This window comes from Triticum dicoccoides, chromosome 6A, assembly GCF_002162155.2.
Source record: "Triticum dicoccoides isolate Atlit2015 ecotype Zavitan chromosome 6A, WEW_v2.0, whole genome shotgun sequence".
Taxonomy (NCBI): Eukaryota; Viridiplantae; Streptophyta; class Magnoliopsida; order Poales; family Poaceae; genus Triticum; species Triticum dicoccoides.
The window spans coordinates 5,881,723-5,902,037 of NC_041390.1; the positions used below are offsets into that span (position 1 = coordinate 5,881,723).

A 20,315-nucleotide genomic window follows, 5' to 3' on the forward strand; every position below is an offset into this window, starting at 1 on the left:
TTTTTATAATCACACATACATATTTTCGAAATGCATGAACATTTTAAAAATGTCACAAACATTTTTTTTAAGATTTTACTATTTTTCATATACATTTGAAAGAATTATTTTATATACACTTAAACTTTTCTAAAATATATTATAACCTCTTTTATAATGTCACATATATTTTTCTGAAACACTTGAACACTTTTTAAATGGCTCAACATTTTTTTCATACGCTATCAACAGTTTTATATACATTTCAAGGATTTAATTTATATCACATTATCTTATTTAAAATATATTATTATTTTTTAATAGTTTCACATACATTATTTTGAAGCAGATGAACATTTTTAAAATGTCATAGTTGCTTTAATATGCTATCGACTTTTTTAACTAAGCTAACAAGTGTGTTACATTATGTTGGCATTTTTTTAAATTCCCGATTTTAATTCTTATTTTTTTTATTTTAAAAAATTATGTATTAACATCATTTTAGGAAATTAGTATAAAACAAAAACAAAAAGTGAACAAAGGAAAAACCATGAGAAAGTACGAACTTACTTTGTACCTACCTGGGCCAGCCCATTCACAATGCCCTGACACGAACGGTTGCTTCAAGTCGCGTCAGGCGATGTATAGATGCGCCATCTTATTAGCTCCATGCACAGTTCTGCTCCATAAGTGTTGGTGCTTCATGGGCCCGGTGGGCTTCGTCTCCTTCGGCCTACCATTGACCTCATTATTTGACTTTCTCTTTTTTGCTTCAATTTTTTTCATCTCCCAGTGCTCTAGCTTGATGCAAAGAATTTACAGCCTGCGACCAAGAGTCGATTTTCCCTCTTGGGAGAAGGATCCTTCAGGAAAACCTGAACATCATGGTGATGACCGACATGTGACGATGGGCGGTGGCATGACACCCAAGGAGATAGTGTTGCACCGGCCGAATGAGATGGTGGTGCTTCGTCTCGGCAATGTAAACTCTTTGTAGTAACACTACACACTGAGGCGGCGATGTAGTTGCAGCATGCTCCCGATGCAATGGGCGAGAGGCCTATGGGAGTGCCATTGTGGTTGGAATGGGCGGGTACAGTGACAACAAGTTGCTCGATCGACAGAAGGTGCGTGTACTTGCGAGTTGCGACATCGGGCATTGGTGGCGATGACAACCTTGGTGCTCGAAATGGGCAGGCAATGAAATAACACGTGGAGGTCAAGGACGAGTGGACATCATGTTCAAAGTAGAGGGCTGTGAGCAAAATAGAGGAAATTTCAACATACACAAAAAGGCTAATTCGCCAGCCAGCCGCATCAACTAGACAAATCTTGGGGTCCCCAAATATATGTGGTCGCTGCTAGCAATTTATGGAAATAATACCACACCGTTAGAAACAATTCACATTTATTTCTAGTAAATAATCCGACTTTATTTGTTAACTAACTGAATCAGAGAAATCAAGATACCCATTAACAACAAGTATTGCTGACAAAACAATAGGTTAAGTCGAAAACATCTAAAGTCGTTAACTCTAGCTTCACCTTTAGTACCCTAACGTTGAACCAAGATTTCACTGAAATAATCATAATAGACCTATTTTGAGATCATCCCAAACCTAAGCAGTCCAATTTTGTTGAAGATATCACAAACGACTGTATTGTCTTGGCAATAGTTTTGGGCGAGCCGTCATTTATACATGTTTCCCTCAAGTGGATGTGCGTTATTATCAATGAAACCAGAATATGTACATAATGAGATCCTTTCATCCTCCCATATTCTCACAAACATATTGCTATGGACATCATCATTCTGGGTTGTTGGGATATCTGGATTCAAAGAAGTGAAAAAATAAACTTTTGTTTTTAGAAAAACAGGGAGACACTCCCGGCTCCATTACTTGAATGAAACCAACAGGTTACACATGGAGTTCCAGGAGTTAATACAAGGAGATTTCTTCTCGAGCAAGACCTCATTCTCCTCGGTCACGAACTGAAGAGCAAGAATTTTGAATGCTTGCAGACTTGGATTGACAACCATCTTTGTGGCTGGTGCCTTAGAGTTGCATCATATATACTAGCTTTTTGTCCAATATATATGTTACCTGGAGCAGGAAGTGGATAATCTGTTTTTGCCTTTTCTTTTTCAAATCATCAAAGCTAGCGTATGTGACAGTGAGCCTTGCTGCAATCGTGTTCTCTCCGACGTACGCTGTACGTAGCGGCCACGGCGGGGCAGCCATGGCCTCCACACATACATCTCTCAGCAAGTCTCGGTGACTGACCGCCGGCCTGACCGGCGACTTCAGATTCTAAACTGCCGGTCGTTGCACGGCCTGTCAGTTCCCGAGTTATAACCACTGGTATATACATGTACTATATCTAATCTGCTATGATGAAGTACTCCCTCCGTTCCTAAATATAAGTCTTTTAAGAGATTTCACTATAGACTACATACGGAGCAAAATGAGTGAACCTATACTCTAAAAGACGTCTATATACATCCGAATGTAGTCTCTATAGTGAAATGTCTAAAAAGACTTATATTTAGGAACGGAGGGAGTATGAACACACACCACATGCTACATTATTGACGTCCAGTGACCTCCGGCCGTCGTGCAGTGCAGGCCATGGCATCCACGAAGACGAAGCAGCCCAGAATCCGTCCAACGAAGGATGACTTCGATCTTGACCGGCAAATATGACTGGTGAGTGGTGACTCGCGTCTGTGCCCACACATCTGCCATGGTGCCTCATCCATCCACACATCCACACAGCTCTGCTCTACGTTCGTGCACATGCCTTTTTAAGAGCATCTCCCGACGTAGCACCGGGAAAATATACACACTCTTTCATAGCACGTCGCAACCGATCACCACCACCACCATGGCTCGCTCACCTGCCGAGTTCGTCTTGCTCCTTATGGCAGCGGCAATCTGGAGCTTCTTCCTTGTCGCCGGCGCAGGGCAGTTCCAGCCGAGCTGCATAGGGCGCGAGAGGGACGCATTGCTGGCCTTCAAGCAAGGCATCAGCGACGACCCCAAGGACTACCTTGGGTCGTGGCGACAAGAGCGCCAAGATTGCTGCCAATGGGCAGGCATCACCTGCGACAACGTAACCGGCCATGTCGTCAAGCTTGACCTTGGCCAAGGAAATTATTTGGCCGGCCAGATAAGTCCTTCCTTGCTCTCTCTAGAGCATCTCGAGTACCTCAATCTCTGGGGCACGGGACTGTGTGGGCCTGGTGGTCGTGTTCCAGAGTTCTTGGGTTCCTTAAAGAACTTGAAGTATCTTGATCTGTCCGGCATGTCTTTCTCTGGTATGGTGCCTCCTCAGTTTGGCAACCTGTCAAAGCTAGAATACCTCGACCTATCCCGCATACATTTCAACAATACGCAGATGGTCTTAACAGACATCTCATGGTTAACCCGTCTACCTCTGTTGGCGCAACTTGATATGAGTCTTATCAACCTCAGCTCAATAGCCGATTGGCCTCTTGTTGTGAACAAGATTCCATCTTTGAAGTTGCTCCGTCTTGTTGAGTGCTCGCTTTCAAGTGCAAACCAAGCCCTCACACACCTAAACCTCACAAATCTTCATAACCTTGATCTCTCCTTTAACCACTTTGGTCATCCAATCGCCTCTGGTTGGTTTTGGAACTTAACAAGCATCAAGGACCTCAGCCTTGATAGTAACTATCTGTATGGTCCATTCCCTGATGCACTCGCAAATATGACATCCCTCCAATGGTTAGATTTGCAAAACATGGGTAACAAAGCCACAATGACAGTGGACTTGAAAAAACTATGTGATTTGGAGGAACTATGGCTTGATGGAAGCCTCTCCTCTGGAAACATAACAGAGTTTCTAGATAAATTGCCACAATGTCCGTCCAACAAATTGCAGTACTTGTACTTGAGCAGCAACAATATGGCTGGAATTCTTTCCAACAGAATGGGGCACTTAACCAACCTATTTTGGTTCGACATTTCTTACAATAACATTACTGGAGCTATACCGCTAGGCATTGGGAATCTCTCTTGTTTACAAAGCCTTGTTCTTTCTAACAATTTTCTTACTGGTGCTATACCGCTAGGCATCGGGAATCTCTCTTCTTTAGAAGCTGTTTATCTTTCTAACAATTTTCTTACTGGTGCTATACCGCTAGGCATCGGGAATCTCTCTTCTTTAGAAGCTGTTTATCTTTCTAACAATTTTCTTACTGGTGCTATACCGCTAGGCATCGGGAATCTCTCTTCTTTAGAAGTTCTTTATCTTTCTAACAACCTTCTTACTGGAGCTATACCGCTAGAGTTGGAAAATTGCACTTATGTCTATCTCTCAAATAACAATTTTAGTGGACCTATACAACTAGGGATAGAGCACTGCACTATATTAGAAGAACTTGACCTTTCTGACAACAATATTGCTGGAGTTATACCGCCATGGTTGGGGAATTGCACTAGTTTGAGCCACCTTTCTCTTTCTAATAACCTTCTCACTGGACATGTCCCATCTAAGATCACTTTGCTTGGCAATTTAACTGAACTCGCCCTTAGCAACAACAATCTAGATGGTGTGATCACGGAGGAACACCTAGTTACTCTAAAGAACTTAGAACACCTTGATCTATCACACAATTCTTTCTCAGGTCCTCTGCCATTAGAGTTTGGAGCGTACAAATTAGTAGAATTGACATTATCCTCCAATTACTTCAGTGGGCATATTCCTATATCTGTTTGTACGTTGAGGAACCTACTTGTCTTGGATTTATCAGACAACCTTTTAGTGGGTGAACTTCCTCGATGTTCTCAAGAGCCTAACCTGGTTTTCCTCCTCTTAAGTCACAACCGTCTTTCTGGCGAGTTACCATCATCACTAAAGAACTATAAGAGTCTAGCTTTCATGGATCTTTCAGCAAATAATTTCCATGGAACGTTGCCATCATGGATTGGAGACTTAGTATATTTGCGCTTTTTGCAACTAAGTCAAAATTTCTTTTGTGGGGATATTCCGTTGACTATCACAAATCTTAAACGCCTTCGTCAGCTCAGTTTAGCAGGAAACAATATATCTGGTGTTATACCCTGGTCATTGTCAAATTTAACAGCAATGACCCAAAAACATACAAAGAGACCTGGGGTCGACATGTTTGTATGGTACACCGGCTATGTGGGTAAATTTGGAGAAGTTTGGCCCATTGTGATGAAGCGCCAAGAACTTAAGTATGGTAAAGGAATTTTTAATGTGGTTGGTATGGATCTATCACTCAACTACCTAACGGGTGAAATTCCTGATGGGATAACCTCTCTTAATGGATTGTTGAATCTAAACTTCTCATGGAACCAATTAAGTGAAAAAATTCCTGGGAAGATTGGAGCCATGAAATCACTTGAATCATTGGACCTGTCAAGGAACAGCCTTTCTGGTGAAATCCCATCAAGCTTGGCAGACTTGACTTATTTAAGCTCCTTGGACTTGTCATATAACAATCTTACAGGAAGAATTCCAGTGGGGCGCCAACTTGACACCCTCTACTTGGAGAACCAGTCCATATACATGGGCAACATTGGTCTGTGTGGCCCTCCTCTTGAAAGGAATTGCTCGGGAAACAATGCACCAGAGCATGACAATCAACAGAAAATTGAGAAGGTTTCTGAACCTGTGTTGTTCTTTTACTTTGGACTTGGATCTGGGTTGGTGGCTGGCCTTTGGGTTGTGTTTTGCACCCTACTGTTCAAGAAAGTTTGGAGGGTTGCATATTTCCGCCTCTTTGACAAGTCGTATGACAAGGCATATGTGTTTGTGGTTGTTACTTGGGGCAGGATAAACCGAGAGCCGATAGAAACTTAAGTGTGACAACCAATAAGGTAATGCAAATCAGGTGATGTATTTTCACCCTATACTGAATCTGGACTAAATAGAGGTACCGAAGCATTTGGCAGCTTATGCTAGTATGTGTTCTTTTCTCTCTAGTAGACTTATAATATGAACTTTGGTCTAATGCATGTAACTATTATATTGGGTTGTACTTACGGGTCATGATGAACCCGCATGGATTTAATTTCCCGTCTCTCATTCCTTTTGTGTTAATGGTTTGTAGTGTGTAAATTAATGGTTTGTGAGTCTATTAGAATATTAAGCTTTTCAGTGATGCTTGTTCATACATTTCCCAGAGCTTATCAACTACTTATTGAACTAGCACAAGAACATTCTACATTATCTAACCATACTCGTCAATGTCGAGTAGACAGAGTGGCTGAAAATAAATGATTCCTTTTTTCTGTTGTATTAAATTAGAACTGCACATCAATAACTGAAACTGATTCTTGCAATGGCGATTACCGAAAAAAGAACATATTTTTTCAAATCCTAGATGTAGCAAGCAGTGTAACCACAAGAATTTGACGCAAGGAGTGGAACCACTCAACATATAAGGGAGTCTTCTTTTCTAAACCCCAAGAGACAAAGGTCTCGGTCGCAAACAACAATCGCACTGCAAGATACATGATGCATAGGAGTATCGGCACCAGCTACAAACCATCATAATCCCTAGTTAATTAGTTCAGTACAAGTTAAATAAGGGCTGTCAAAACTCATATCAGTCACTCAAGGAAATGCACCTTACTACCGCTCTGCCGCGAGGACACCCACGTCCCCAAGGATGTGGATATCATCCAAAAGATTCCCAGTATCTTTCTTCTTCATTCTATTTTTAATAGACAAATGAACATAGGCCAGGATGGGGAAATTAATGGTCAAGATTTCAAAGGAATAGCAAAGACAAGTGCAATGGTACGCGAAAAAAATTGCGGTCTAAAATCGAAGAACTGGTCTAAGAAAGAACCCGGTCTAACAATTAAGGCCCATTGTGTGAGCGTCAAACAATGTCAAATGTTATCAACAGTGGGACATAATCTCTGGTTTTTCTTTTAATTAACATATATGAACATATTAAGACTCTACGCGTGGTATTTTTCCCCTGGCGTTTAGCTAGGGTTCCCAACGTCCCTAGGCGGCTAGCTAGGGTTCCCAAACTTTACCCAATCTACACCAACTCCCACCTGATTTCTCACATTGGATTGATCTCCGGGTCGATCCCTACGTGATCAACCATGCCAAAGCTCCCTAGGAGTGCTGGTTCATGGCTGGTACGGCGGCGAACATGTCCTCGGCGGCGAGGGCGTCTGGTAGCGGCGGAGCAGGGGGCTCCCGCGATACGGATTACAATCTGGAGGATCGTTGTAAAGGACTGAACCTCTATGGGGAGGAGGAAAAGGATCTTGATCACTCTGGCGAGGTCGAGGGGCTGATTGAGAAGACGAGATGGGTTGTCATCTTTAGGGTTGACACCCAGAGACCCTTCAGCCACACAGCGCTATTTAAATCGTTGCGCAATGGTTGGGCTCTGGCCCAGGGGTGATCTTCAAGGAGCAGGATGACAACCACTTCTTGGCACAATTCATGTGCCTGGGGGATTGGAACCGGGTGATGAACAATGGCCCGTGGCTGTTCCAGAACTCTGCAGTGGTCCTGGAGGAATACGATGGCATAACAAACGTCCGTGATTACAAACTTGATAGAATCCCAATGTGGGCTAGGATTGTTGGACTGCCAGATGGGCTGATGAAAAAGAAAGAAGTTGCAGAGAAGATAGCGGCGAAAGTAGGGATTCCTCCGTTCAATGTGATCGTGAATGAAGGCAGGATTAACCCTAGGAAGTACCTTCGGGCTCGGGTGTCTGTGAAGCCAGATACCCCATTGGTGCGGTTTGTTTCGCTAACCTTGAAGGAGAGCAAGAAGTACCCAGTTGAGTATGAAAACTTCCAGAGTTTTGTGATTTTTGTTGTCTCATAGGTCACACAGTTTTGGCGTGCGGGGATGGTATACACAAGGAGGAGGATTGCGAATGGGGTGAATGGCTCTTGGTGAACTTCGATGCTCAAATAATTCGTGGGAGTGGTAATGGTGCTGGCCGAGGAGTAGGAAGAGCAGGTAGAGGACGAGGCACTAATGGGAAAGGAGGCAAGAAGGGAGATTCGAACTAGGAAGAAAGTAATGGCATGATAGTGGATCCGAGGTTTGATAATAATTCTGGTGCAATGGTGCCTTTGGCACGTAAACACCTAATCAGCCAGGATAGTACTATTTTTGAGAGGCATGCAGGCCCGGTGATTCCTCCACCCGGGTTTGTCACCGATAAAGTAAACCTTATTGAGAGTAAATCATCTGAACCTGTGGATAAGAGTTTGCTTGACACCCTGCAGAAAATACATGATTCTAAGAGCCAGAGGGCTAACCCGAGTGTGGCAGTGGAAGGAGCAAGACAGCAATCGGCGACCTCTCTCGAGGAGGATCGCCGGGCACAATGAAAATACTAAGCTGGAACTGCCGCGGTATGGCCAGTGCCGCGACAGAAAGGGCTCTTCTGGATATCCAGAAGTAGTGGGTGCCAGATGTCGTCTTCTTGTCCGAGACACATCTGAACACTGCTAGGGCAAACAAACTGGTGAGAAAGTTGAAAATGGACCAGGTGGACATTGTGGAAAGCGTGGGTGCCAGCGGTGGACTGGTCCTAGTTTGGCATAATCATGTGGTGATCAATATAAATGATAAGACAAAAAAATTCTTTCATGTAGTGGTGAGAGGGGCATCAGAAGAGCAATGCAGACTCACCGGGTTTTACGGTGAGCCCAAGTGGGAAGATAAACACTTATCATGGAGCTGCTTACGTGGTTTGCATCAACATAACCAAATCACATGGGTTGTTGTGGGAGATTTCAACGAGATTTTATACTCGCACGAGAAGGAGGGGGTGCACTGATACCTATTAGTATGATGCAAAACTTCAGGGATGTACTGGTTGATTGTGAACTTGAGGACATGGTTTTGTCGGCGAGCAGTTCACGTGGAGAAGACGCAGATTGCAGGAATGTTTGGACAGAGCAGTATGCAATGGAGCTTTTCTTGGTTTGTTCCCTGCTGTTGTAGTCACAAACACGGCTTACACAAAATCAGATCACCAGCCGGTGGGGCTTGACCTGGAAGGTTGTAGCAGGTATGGACCGGCAAGCTCGATCGAGACCTAAACAATTCGAAGCACGCTGGCTACAAGAGGAGGAAATGCTGCAGAGGGTCACAGACGCTTGGGAGAGGACATGCATGTCTGATTGTCTGTCACGTCGCACAGTGGCGGTCCACTAGGACCTGCATAGATGGGATCAAGATGTCCTGAAAGTACCTCATCGTCGCTTGAAGGAACTAAAGGAGGAGTAGGAATTGCTGCAATCAGGGACACTCACTGACGAGTCGGCAGATTGGCAGCGTTGTTTACTGATTGAGATTGAGGAGACCATGGAGAAAGAGCAGATTTACTGGGTCCAACATAGCAGGGCTAACATGCTGAAGTTTGGAGATAGGAATACAAACTTCTTTAACAACTTCGCCTCAGCCCATAAAATAGGGAATTATATTCGGCTGTTAAATGGATGAAAATGGTGGACGGCTAGAGGATAATGAGGCGATGAAAAATCTTAGAGATACTTATTTTCAGAATCTTTTTACCTCAAAAGTTGACATAGTGAATATGGATGTGATTAATAAAGTGACGCCGCGTGTTACACCCTATATGAATGAAGCTTTACTGGCGCCATATACGGAAGAAGAAGTGAAACATGCCCTATTCAGCATAGGTGACTTGAAAGCGCCGGGGCTGATGGCCTACACGTGATTTTTATTTAAAAAAATTGGCACCTGTTCGAAGATGATTTAGTGAAGGAAGTGCTGGAGGCGATGAATAGTGGAATTATCCCTGATGGCCGGAATACCACTACTATTGTCCTAATTCCAAAGGTTGACGTTCCACATAAGGTTTCTCAGTTTAGACCTACAAGTCTGTGCAATGTTGTTTATAAGGTGATAGCAAAAATGCTGGCTGCAAGACTAAAGGTTTTCCTCCCTGACATTATTAGTGAGACACAAAGTGCCTTTGTACCTGCTCGGATCATGATAGATAATGTGATCGTTGCGTATGAATGTCTACATACTATGAAGAAGAAGAAGAAGAAGAAGAAGAAGAAGAAGAAGAAGAAGAAGAAGAAGAAGAAGAAGAAAGGGAAGGTTGGGAATTGTGCAGTTAAACTTGATATGCATAAGGCCTATGACATGGTCGAATGGGTATTCCTAAAGGCTTTAATAGGAAGACTGGGCTTTGCCTAGAGATGGACTGATCTTATTATGGCATGTGTGACATCAGTGGAGTAGAAAGTGAGATTTAACTCAAATGAGACTGCACCATTTTATCCCACGGTAGGTTTGAGACAAGGGGATCCTCTGTCTCCCTCTATTTATCTTATGTGCAGATGGGCTTTCAAATTTAATTGCCTTCGAGGAAGCAGCGGGTAACCTCAAGGGTGTCCAGGTGTCTTGTGACTCACGTACCATATCTCACTTACTTTTCCCTGACGACTCTTTGATCCTTATGAGAGCAGATGCGGATAAAGCACGCACTCTAAATAGGATTTTGGATGAGTACTGTTCGACCTTTGGACAGTTGGTGAGTGCAGCAAATTCATCGATATATTTCAGCCCCAATACGGATGTTGAACGTAAAGTGGAGGTGTGCCAGATTTTGAACATTATGACAGAATCTCTCTCTGATAAGTACTTCTTGCTTCAAGCATATTATTGAGAGGATCTAGAAGATGATAAATGGGTGGAAGGAAATAATGCTATCTTATGGTGGCAAGTAAGCATTGATCAAAGTGGTGGCCCAGGCCATCCCTACGTATGCGATGAGTGTGTTCAAATTCCCGAAGAAAATATGTAAGGGGATCACTGATGCCATTTCACATTACTTGTGGGGTGATGGTGAAAACCAACGGAAAATGCATTGGTTTGATTGGTGGAAGATGTGCGATCCGAAAGAAAGAGGTGGGATGGGTTTCCGTGATATACACAACTTTAATTTGGTGCTACTGGCCAAGCAGTGTTGGAGACTCATTGAGCATCATGGCTCGCTATGTGCAAGGTTTTGCGTGCGAAATATTATCCTAGTTGTGAATTGATTAACTGCAGTTTGAAGAAAGGTTCTTCTTATGTGTGGCAGAGCATTTGGGCGGGAGTCCGGACTTTCAAGAAAGGAGGCATTTGTAGGGTGGGAAATGGCCTTAAAATAAACATATGGGAGGACTGTTGGGTGCCGAACAGCTCCTCCAGGAAAATTGTCACTTCACGCGGGAATAGAGTGTTTACCCGGGTTAATGAACTTATTGATCCAGTATCCGGAGGGCGGGTTGAGAATCTCATCAGAGAATTTTTTTGGCCCATCAATGTTGATCGCATATTGCAAATTCCATTGCATCAGGATGATACTGAGGACTACGTGGCGTGGCACCTAACGAAGACGGGAGTATTCAGTGTACGTTCTGCCTATTATAAACAGTGGGAAGATTCATATGCCAGTACTGAGCCGAGCTCTCTCTCGAGTGGTTCTGCGCCACACCCGATATGGAAGAAATTGTGGAGTCTCAAGGTGCCAAACAAAGTGAAAATCTTCATTTGGCGATCATTACATAATGCTATTCCTTGCTTTGGTGTACTTGCTGATCGACACATTTCTACGTCGGCGCAATGTCCGGTCTGCAAACAGCACGCGGAGGACGTGGCGCATGCGCTTTCCTGATGCACCCGGGTCAGGCAAATCTGGTCTCTTCTTGGCTTACATGAAGTAGTAACAACAGCCAGGTTACCAGGGAAATCGGGAGCTGAGATACTAGATTTTCTCCTGTGTGATAAGGCGAGCCAGAAGAGTTACTCGGATGTGATTGAGCTACCGGAGATGATTGCGGTGACTAGTTGGCATATTTGGTGACAACAACGACAGATAGAGAAGGGAGAGGACGTCCAGAAAAAGGAAAGATCGAGCCAAGCCATACTAGCTATGGCCCTTAATTTTGTTCGAGCAGCAGCAACGAAGATTGTTCCCTCAAGAACTAATAGATGGGCGAGACCATTGAATGGCCAATTGGTTCTAAATACGGACGCTTTGTTTTTGGAGGATCATACCGGTTCATGTGGTGCTGTGATAAGAGACCACTTGGCTTTTTCGTCGTGGCATCTACGGCAAAACTTGACCATGTGGCGGATGTAGAGTCGGCAGAGGCGGCTACACTCTTGGAGGCACTACCAGGGAAAACCTTATATACAGAAATTTAGCAGTAGTGTGTGTCAAAAATGGGTGCTAGTGCTAAATAGCAGTAGCGCGCGTGCGAAAACCGCGCTGCAGATACAACATTAGCAGTAGCGCGTGCACATGAAAAAATGCTACCACTAATATTCCCATTGCTAAAACGATAAGCTACGCATAGCAGTAGCGGTCTTGAGAGAAGCGCGCTACCGCTAGGACATAAGTAGCAGCGCGTTTCCCGCGGAGAGCGCTACCGCTAATGGAAATAAAATAAAATGAAAAACAAATGGAAAAGTAAATGAAAAAAATAGAAAAAGGAAAAAGGAAAAAAAATAAAATATAGAGCAAAATAAATGAAAAAGCGAAAAAAAAGAGAAAGGTGTACAGTAGCGTTTGTTCGTAAGAGGCGCTATAGCTAACGTAGCTGCAACGCGTTTCCTAGACCCCCGCTGTAGAAACAGAAAAGGAAATCAGAAATATGAAGGAAATTACATAGCTATAGCACTAGCGCGTTTTGTGAAAATCGCTATAGCTAACTTAGCTATAGCGCGTTTCGTGAAAAGCGCTACCGCTAAGTTTGACTTAACTAAAAAACCGTTTCCCCCCGGCCACCACTTCTCCCCCAAATCCCTCGACCCACCTCGCCGCCGTCTGCCCGATTCGCCGTCGCCCCACTTCACCGCCGTCTCCTGCCGACGTCGACGCCCCCGGAGCCACCGGAGCCGCGCGCCGTCGACGCCACCGGAGCCGCCCCCAACGCCACCGGAGCCGCAGTCGACGCCACCGGATCCTCCCTCACCACAGCTGCCTCCCTCGCCACCACTGCCTCCCGCGCCACCACCGGAACCATCCTCTGTAAGCCCCCACCCCTCTCTCTCTCTCTCTCTCTCTCTCTCTAAATTAGTTAGGTTAATTTAGTTAGGAAAAGAATTTAGATAGGGTTTGACAGAGACGCCCCTGCCTCCCTCGCCACATCTACCTCCCTCGCCGTAGGAAAAAATTGTATATGCTTAACTAGGGCTTTGACAGAGACGCCCCTGCCTCCCTTGCCACATCTGCCTCCATCTATATTTGGTTTGTGAATTGAGTTTCAGAGAGCATGAGATTTGTGTAGATTTTCTTGAAGTGTCAAACACTAGGAGATGCAAATTTGAAGTGGTCATGATATATGAAAAATCCTCAATTGTGTTTGCTCATTGATCATAATCGACATTGAAGTGGTTCGATTGTGCCCAAGTGGCCTTTTGTTGTTTCCAGGGAATGAAGCCGAGTGGCATATGTGATAGCTCTTCTCGCGTATATCATTGTTTAGATAGATGACGATGTAGTTGCAAGTAATCGAGACTTGTAATGTTATTTTCGAGATGATGACGAGATACCACTTTGTGTTGGATGATGATTATGATGAGACTATTTGTATATATGTATATGCTATGATTACATTTGTGGCCTTGTCATTAGCTTTCCAACAAACTTGGTTTCGTTGAATTCGGAGCTCGTATGCGAAAGTTGTGGCTGTTTTGATATTGCCTGTTTTACACAGAGAGGTTGTACCGCCCCATGGAGAGGTTGTACCGCTTGACCGGTACAACCGGTGTTTGGAGCGGTTGTACCGCTCCAGAATTGGTCCGGAGGTTGTACCGGTCATGTACCGCTCTACCACTGGACTGTTCTCTGTTGTGGTGCGGTTGTTGGGCGGTTTTGGGCCGGTTGTACCGCTTATTGCCTGTTACCGCTTGTACCGGTGCTCATAGAGGTTGTACCGCTCCTATGTTATTCTGTACATAACGGGCAGATTCGTGGGGACCTATTTAAGGGGGTCTTCTTCCCCAATGGTTGTCTATCTCTTGAGCTTGTTTTTGCCCCCATTGTTGACCTTATTTGAGCTTGCTAACTCTCAATCCCTCCATGGATTCTTGCTAGTTTTTGAGGGAAAAGAGAGAGGAGATCTAGATCCACATTTCCATCAATCACTTTCTCCTCTATGTGAGGGGAACCCCTTGGATCTAGATCTTGGAGTTCTTGGTGTTCTCCTTCTTGTTCTTCCTCTCATTTTCCTCCCTAGCATTAGTTGCTCCGGTGGGATTTGAGAGAGAAGGACTTGGGCACTCCGTGTGCCCTTGCCATTGCTTTGGTGCATCGGTTTGAGTTCTCCACGGTGATACGTGGAAGTGAAGTTTGAGAAGCTTATTACTCTTGGGTGTTTGGGCACCCTAGAGCTTGTTCCTCTTGGGTGCCTTGGCGCCCTAGATGGTTGGTGTTGTTTGGAGCTCAATCATTATGGTGTAAAGCTCTGGGCAAGCGTCGGGGTCTCCAATTAGGTTGTGGAGATCGCCCCGAGCAATTTGACGGGTTCCGGTGACCGCCCCCAAGGGTTGCTAAAGTGTATGGGTTCGGTGACCGCCCCCAAGGGTTGCCATTTGTACGGGTTCGGTGACCGCCCTCAAGGGTCCCTTAGTGGAATCACGGCATCTTGCATTGTGCGAGGGCGTGAGGAGATTACGGTGGCCCTAGTGGCTTCTTGGGGAGCATTGTGCCTCCACACCACTCCAAACGGAGATTAGCATCTGCAAGGGTGTGAACTTCGGGATACATCATCGTCTCTGCGTGCCTTGGTTATCTCTTACCCGAGCCCCTTTACTCATGCACTTTACTTTGTAATAGCCATATTGTTTCTTGTCATATATCTTGCTATCACATAGTTGCTTATCTTGATTAGCATAAGTTGTTGGTGCACATAGGTGAGCCTAGTTGTTTTAGGTTTTGTGCTTGACAAATTAACCGCTAGGTTTATTCCGCATTTGTTTAAGCCTAAACCGTAATTATTTTAAAACGCCTATTCACCCCCCCCCCTCTAGGCGACATCCACGATCCTTCAATTGGTATCGGAACCTCGTCTCTCTTTGTAAGGCTTAACCTCCTAGAGAGTAAAGATGACGACTAGGGGATTAGGATTCTCTGACACTCTTAGTTTCGATGGCACAAATTTTGATGTTTGGGTAATTCGCATGCTTAATCTCTTCAGGGTCATGGACCCAAATTTAGAGCGAATTGTAGATATGGGGTTTTCTCCTCCAAAGGATCCCCAAAGATTATATTTAGAGGATGAGAAAAACTCTTATCTCAATGCTCAAGCTTCTAATGTGCTTTTCGATGCTTTGAGCAATGTAGTTATATTTCAACTCATGCCGTTCCGGGATGCTCATGAGTTGTGGACAAAGCTTCAAGATAAATATGGTGTGTCCAAGATTTGTGGGGATGATTTTTCTCCCTCCACCTCTGTCCATGTTGCCTTCTCAACTTCTTCTACTTCACCTACATGTGGGTTGCCACAAGGTAATGACATGGTGAGTAGTGGTGTACATTGCAATGATGATAGTGGGCTTATTGTTAATAATCCTTCATCACTTTCTTATTGCAATGCTTCATCTTTGGACTTTAGCACTCCGAGCACTCCAAATGTTTCACATGCTTATGTTGATAGTTCTGGCATGTCATGTAGAAATTGCTTGACTAAATCTTATGATGATATGTTTACTATGTCTTGTTGCCATAATAAAAATGCATATATTTCCTCGAATTGTTATGCTAACAATGTAGAGGAAACACAACACTCCATGGAACAAGATGTGGTCTTGAATGGTGCTTCAAGGGATCCTACATCACCATCTATTGCATTCTGCCTTATGGCCAAGGCTTCAAAGGTATCTCCCACTTTGAATCCCAATATATCTTGTGATGATATTGATGATGGCAAGAGTGATGATGATATTGATTATGATGAAGAGAATGATGATGTTGCCTCCTTAAAAATTAAGGGGGAAATGATTTTTAAAGTTCTTCTTAAGAATAAAATTGCTCGTTCCAACTTCATGGAAATCATGTCTATTGTAATTGAGGGCAAGAAATATATTGATGAGTTGGAATCTCGTCTTGAGGAGCATGAGGTCACCATTGATAAAATGGAAGGTCATGAGCGTGATTACACTAATGAGATTGCGGACCTCTCTCAAGCTCTTGAACTTGAACAAACCACCAAGGAATCTCTTGAGGAGACATTTGCTCTAGAATTATCTAGAGTGAAGGAATCTCGTGATAGAGCTCTTGAGGTGGCCAATGTTTTTGAAACTAAAAATGCTAAGCTTGAAGTTGCTCATGCTAGACTCCTTGAGGATTTTGAGCACCTTGAAAATGGCTCAAGGGTCATCAAGGGTGAGCTCATCAAACTCACCGAGTCTCATGATCAACTTGAAGCTTCTTATTTAAAAGAGCTTGCCAAGTTGTCCTCTCCTATTGTTGTTAATGATGATGCTTGTGCTACTAACTCTATTACTTGTGAAGCATCCATTTTGAAGGAGAACGTTGAGCTACGGGCTCAACTTGAGTTGCTATCTAGCAATTATGGGAAATTGGAAGAAAGCCATGAAAAGCTCTCAAGCTCTCATGATAATATTATAGTATCCCATAATGTGCTAAAGATAGCTCATGAGGCCATGCTTGCTAAGGTAACATCTAGTGAGCCTCATGTGGATACTAGCACTACTTCTAGTCAAAATGCTATGTTGCCATGTGCTAGTCCTAGTAATTCATCTACTCAAAATGTCGGTACATCTTGTGATGAATTGCTTTCCTTGCCTTGTTGCTCTAACGATGAAGCTTATACTTCCTCTAGTACTTGTGTTGAGACTAACCATGTAGAGGAAATCAAAGATCTCAAGGCCCAAGTCACTTCTTTGAAGAAAGACTTGGAAAAGAGTCAGAAGGGAAATTCACACTCAACAATATCTTGAGTGTGCAAAAATCCCCCAATGACAAAGGTGGACTTGGATTCAACTCCAACAAGAAGAAGAAGTCCAAGGTGAACAAAAAGAAGGGCCAAGAACAAGTCAAGAATTTGGCCAAGATTGTTTGCTTCAAGTGCAAAGTAGAAGGGCATCATGTTAGATCTTGCCCATTGAAGAAGAAGCCCATTAGTGACAAGCAACAAGGGAAGCGGCCACAAGTTCACTCTCATTCTCAACCTCAAGTTGAAGAAAAGCCTCTTCCCAAGAAGACTCAAGCTTATGCTTCTCAAGTTGAGAAATCAAGTGAGAAGAAAGTGAAGAGTAGACGTTGCTACCTATGTCGCGAGAAAGGTCACCTCGCTTCTTCATGCACTAGTGGTAACTTATCCAACCCAATTATTATTGATGATGTCTATTCTCTTGGGAAGGATAAGGTTGGCAATGTGGTTGCCAAGTTTGTTGGTACTCAAAGTGGTTTGAAGCAAAGAACCATTTGGGTAGCCAAGCCTATTGTGACTAACCTCTTAGGACCCAACTTGGTTGGGGACCAACAAGCTCAAACTTGATCAATAGGTGATGTTGGAGGTCATTGGAGACTTGGCTACATTATGAAGAATTAAGGGGACTTCATCATTCTTATTGTCTCTAGCCAAGTCATTCAGATTATCAAGTTTCTATCTTATATCCAATGTTCCTCCTTGCGGTAACTCGTGCTTAAATTGTTTACATTGAAAGTTACTTGCACCTTTGCATGTTTGGCTTTGTTCCTTGCATGTGTTTGTATATGTTGTGCTTCCAACTTGATTATCTTGAGCAATCAAGTATGTGTGTGTTGGTTTGCACATCATGTACGTGTGTGTCATGCGTTGAGCCTTTTGCATCTTGTTTATTTCTTAGTTGGCTCTTGTGAGAGATTAATGGAATATCCCATTATGGGTGAGTTATGTGCTTTGTGCACTTCATAATCTTATAAAGGTGGGTACATGGGGAATACCACTTAGAATTGATATTGCAAGCTTATCTAGTCGCTATGTGGTATGTCTTCTCATGACAAATTCAAATTCTAAATTGTCCATTAATTATCTCTTATTGGATCATTTTTTTGCCTCTTGTTTATCTTTTATTGGTATCACATTATGGAGGAGTAATATGCTATGTGTATATTACTAGCCTAGAAAATGTGTACTTTTGAGATATTATCACCTAGAATTGATATTGTAAATTATCTTGTTCCTAGGTGGCATGTGAGTTCTACAAGTTGCAATTTGCTTTTTGTTTGGTGTGAAGATGATGTCGGATATCCTTGCTATCTACCACCGGGAATTATTTCCAAATACTTCTTGTCTTTTGACAATTGGTACTCACTTATGTGTGGTAGAAATTATTGATCATCTTTACATTGGCCTTTGCTTTTATTTGCTTTATCGCTTGCCTAGGATTGTGTCAACTCACATTGTATTCCATGTGGATCTTGTTATTTACTTGAGCTTGTCTAGTGTTCGTATAGATATAGTGAAAGTGGTGATCCCATCTTGTGCTTTTTGTATTCAAATGCAAGTTCTCTAATGATTTTTTGTTGGGAGACATATTATATCTGGAATGGAAGCTCACATAAGTTGAGCTGATTTTTGTCCATATGAAAGCAGAGGACCATATAGTCTGTGGCTGGGTTTTGTCTCCGACCATCGTGTCGTGCTGAATTTGCAGGTACCCCGAGAGGCCCTTGAGTTTGCCGGAATGTCGATTAACTTCCGTTCCGGCAAATTCGGGTACTCCATATGTCCTATTTTCAGCAAAGGTCATGCTGAAATTTTCCATGAATTTTAGCATGACTTTGCTAATTTTAGCATGACTTTGCTAAAAATAGGACATATGGGGTACTTGCGACTAATGCATGGGTCGGGCTATCTTAGTACTTAGTTAAGTAGGATCAACTGCCCTGCCATTCTTGCTGCATTAAATCATAGGTGGCAATAGAGCCAAGTGATTAGGCCCAACTTAGAATTATCCTTAGCATCGATAAACCCTAGATGATAAACCCAACATAGGTGGCAATAGAGCCAAGATTAGGCCCAACCTAGGGTGCCTCGGCATCGATAAACCCTAAATGATGAAAACTTAACTTGGTTGCCCCGGATGCCTCGGTGTCGATGAGAACCTAAATGATGAAAGCTTGGGCTTTTAGGGTGCCTCGGTGTCGACAAACCCTAAATCATGAGACCATGATCTTGTTCCTTGACAATAACCATCTTTTTGACCAAACTTTTTTCCTATTTAGAGAGAAACATGGCCCACAACGATGAGGCCGGTGGTTCGGGCGGCAAGCAATTCTGGGAGCTGTCCCAAGAGATGGAGGAACAACCTCACCGCTATGATGATGCCGCGGAAGACACCGATCCTGATTACACAACCACTAGTGGCGTCGGGGATGACACCACTGATGGTGCCGCCGAGGATGCCACCACTGATGATGGCGGCGCACACACAGATGGTGGCGGCGCACACACAGATGGCAGCCAACCGAAGAAGCAAAGGAAGGACCGGCGCCCGAATGCGCTCCGCACCGTCAAGGAGGAATTCACTCAAGTGGACTCCGACGGGAATCCAACGGAGCCCAAACATATAGTCAAGGGGTACTCGGTTCAGCTCGGGTGCATTCTCCGGAGCACCGTCTCGATCAACACCGAGAACCTTAGGCATAAGGACCGAGGGAATTTGCGCAACCTCCTCTTCACGAAGCTGCACGAACGATACAAGTTCCCCGCCGAATTTGAAAACACACGCCTCTTAGGGAATAAAGTGAACAATGCCGCCCTCACGAAGATGAGCACGGCCCTGTCTACTTGGAGAAGAGTGGTGAAGAGAATGATTGATAAAGGTGATAGTTATGACAAGATCAAGGCGAAATATCCTTTGATGAGCGAAGATGAGTACAAGGAGTTCAAGATCAAGTGCCAGAGCCCCGCAACCTCCGAATCAAGTCAGTGGGGGAAAGAAATGCGGGAGTTGAACTTAGGGGAACACAAACTCGGTCCCGGCGGTTATAGAGTGGCGGAGCCTATATGGGACAAGGAGGACGCGGAGCGTGCCGAGCAAGGCCTACCGCCCCGCTTCGAGAAATACAGCGGTGACAAGCAGACTAGGAACTATGTCAGGGCCCGGTACAAGGAGGACCCGATAACAAAGGAGCTTACCACGGATCCGAAGACCAGGGCGCTTGAGCTTGTTCTGGTAAGGAATACACCCCCGCGTAATTAGCTCCATATGGTTGCACTCTAATTAATCCCCAATATTTCTAAATGGTTCATGTTCCTTTCGCAGGACAATGAAAGCAGTAGCGCGGGGTAGTCTAAGAGCTCCCCTTT

At 43.9% G+C, this 20,315-nt stretch overlaps 1 protein-coding gene across 1 annotated transcript; it reads left to right on the plus strand.

Annotated features, from left to right (window-relative positions):
- The first annotated feature begins 2,832 nt into the window (after positions 1-2,832).
- Positions 2,833-6,129, plus strand: LOC119319228 (receptor-like protein EIX2). Its single transcript, XM_037593714.1, has one exon. The coding sequence runs from the start codon at positions 2,866-2,868 to the stop codon at positions 5,830-5,832; it is 2,967 nt and encodes a 988-aa protein (XP_037449611.1). The 5' UTR covers positions 2,833-2,865; the 3' UTR covers positions 5,833-6,129.
- The last annotated feature ends 14,186 nt before the right edge of the window (positions 6,130-20,315 follow it).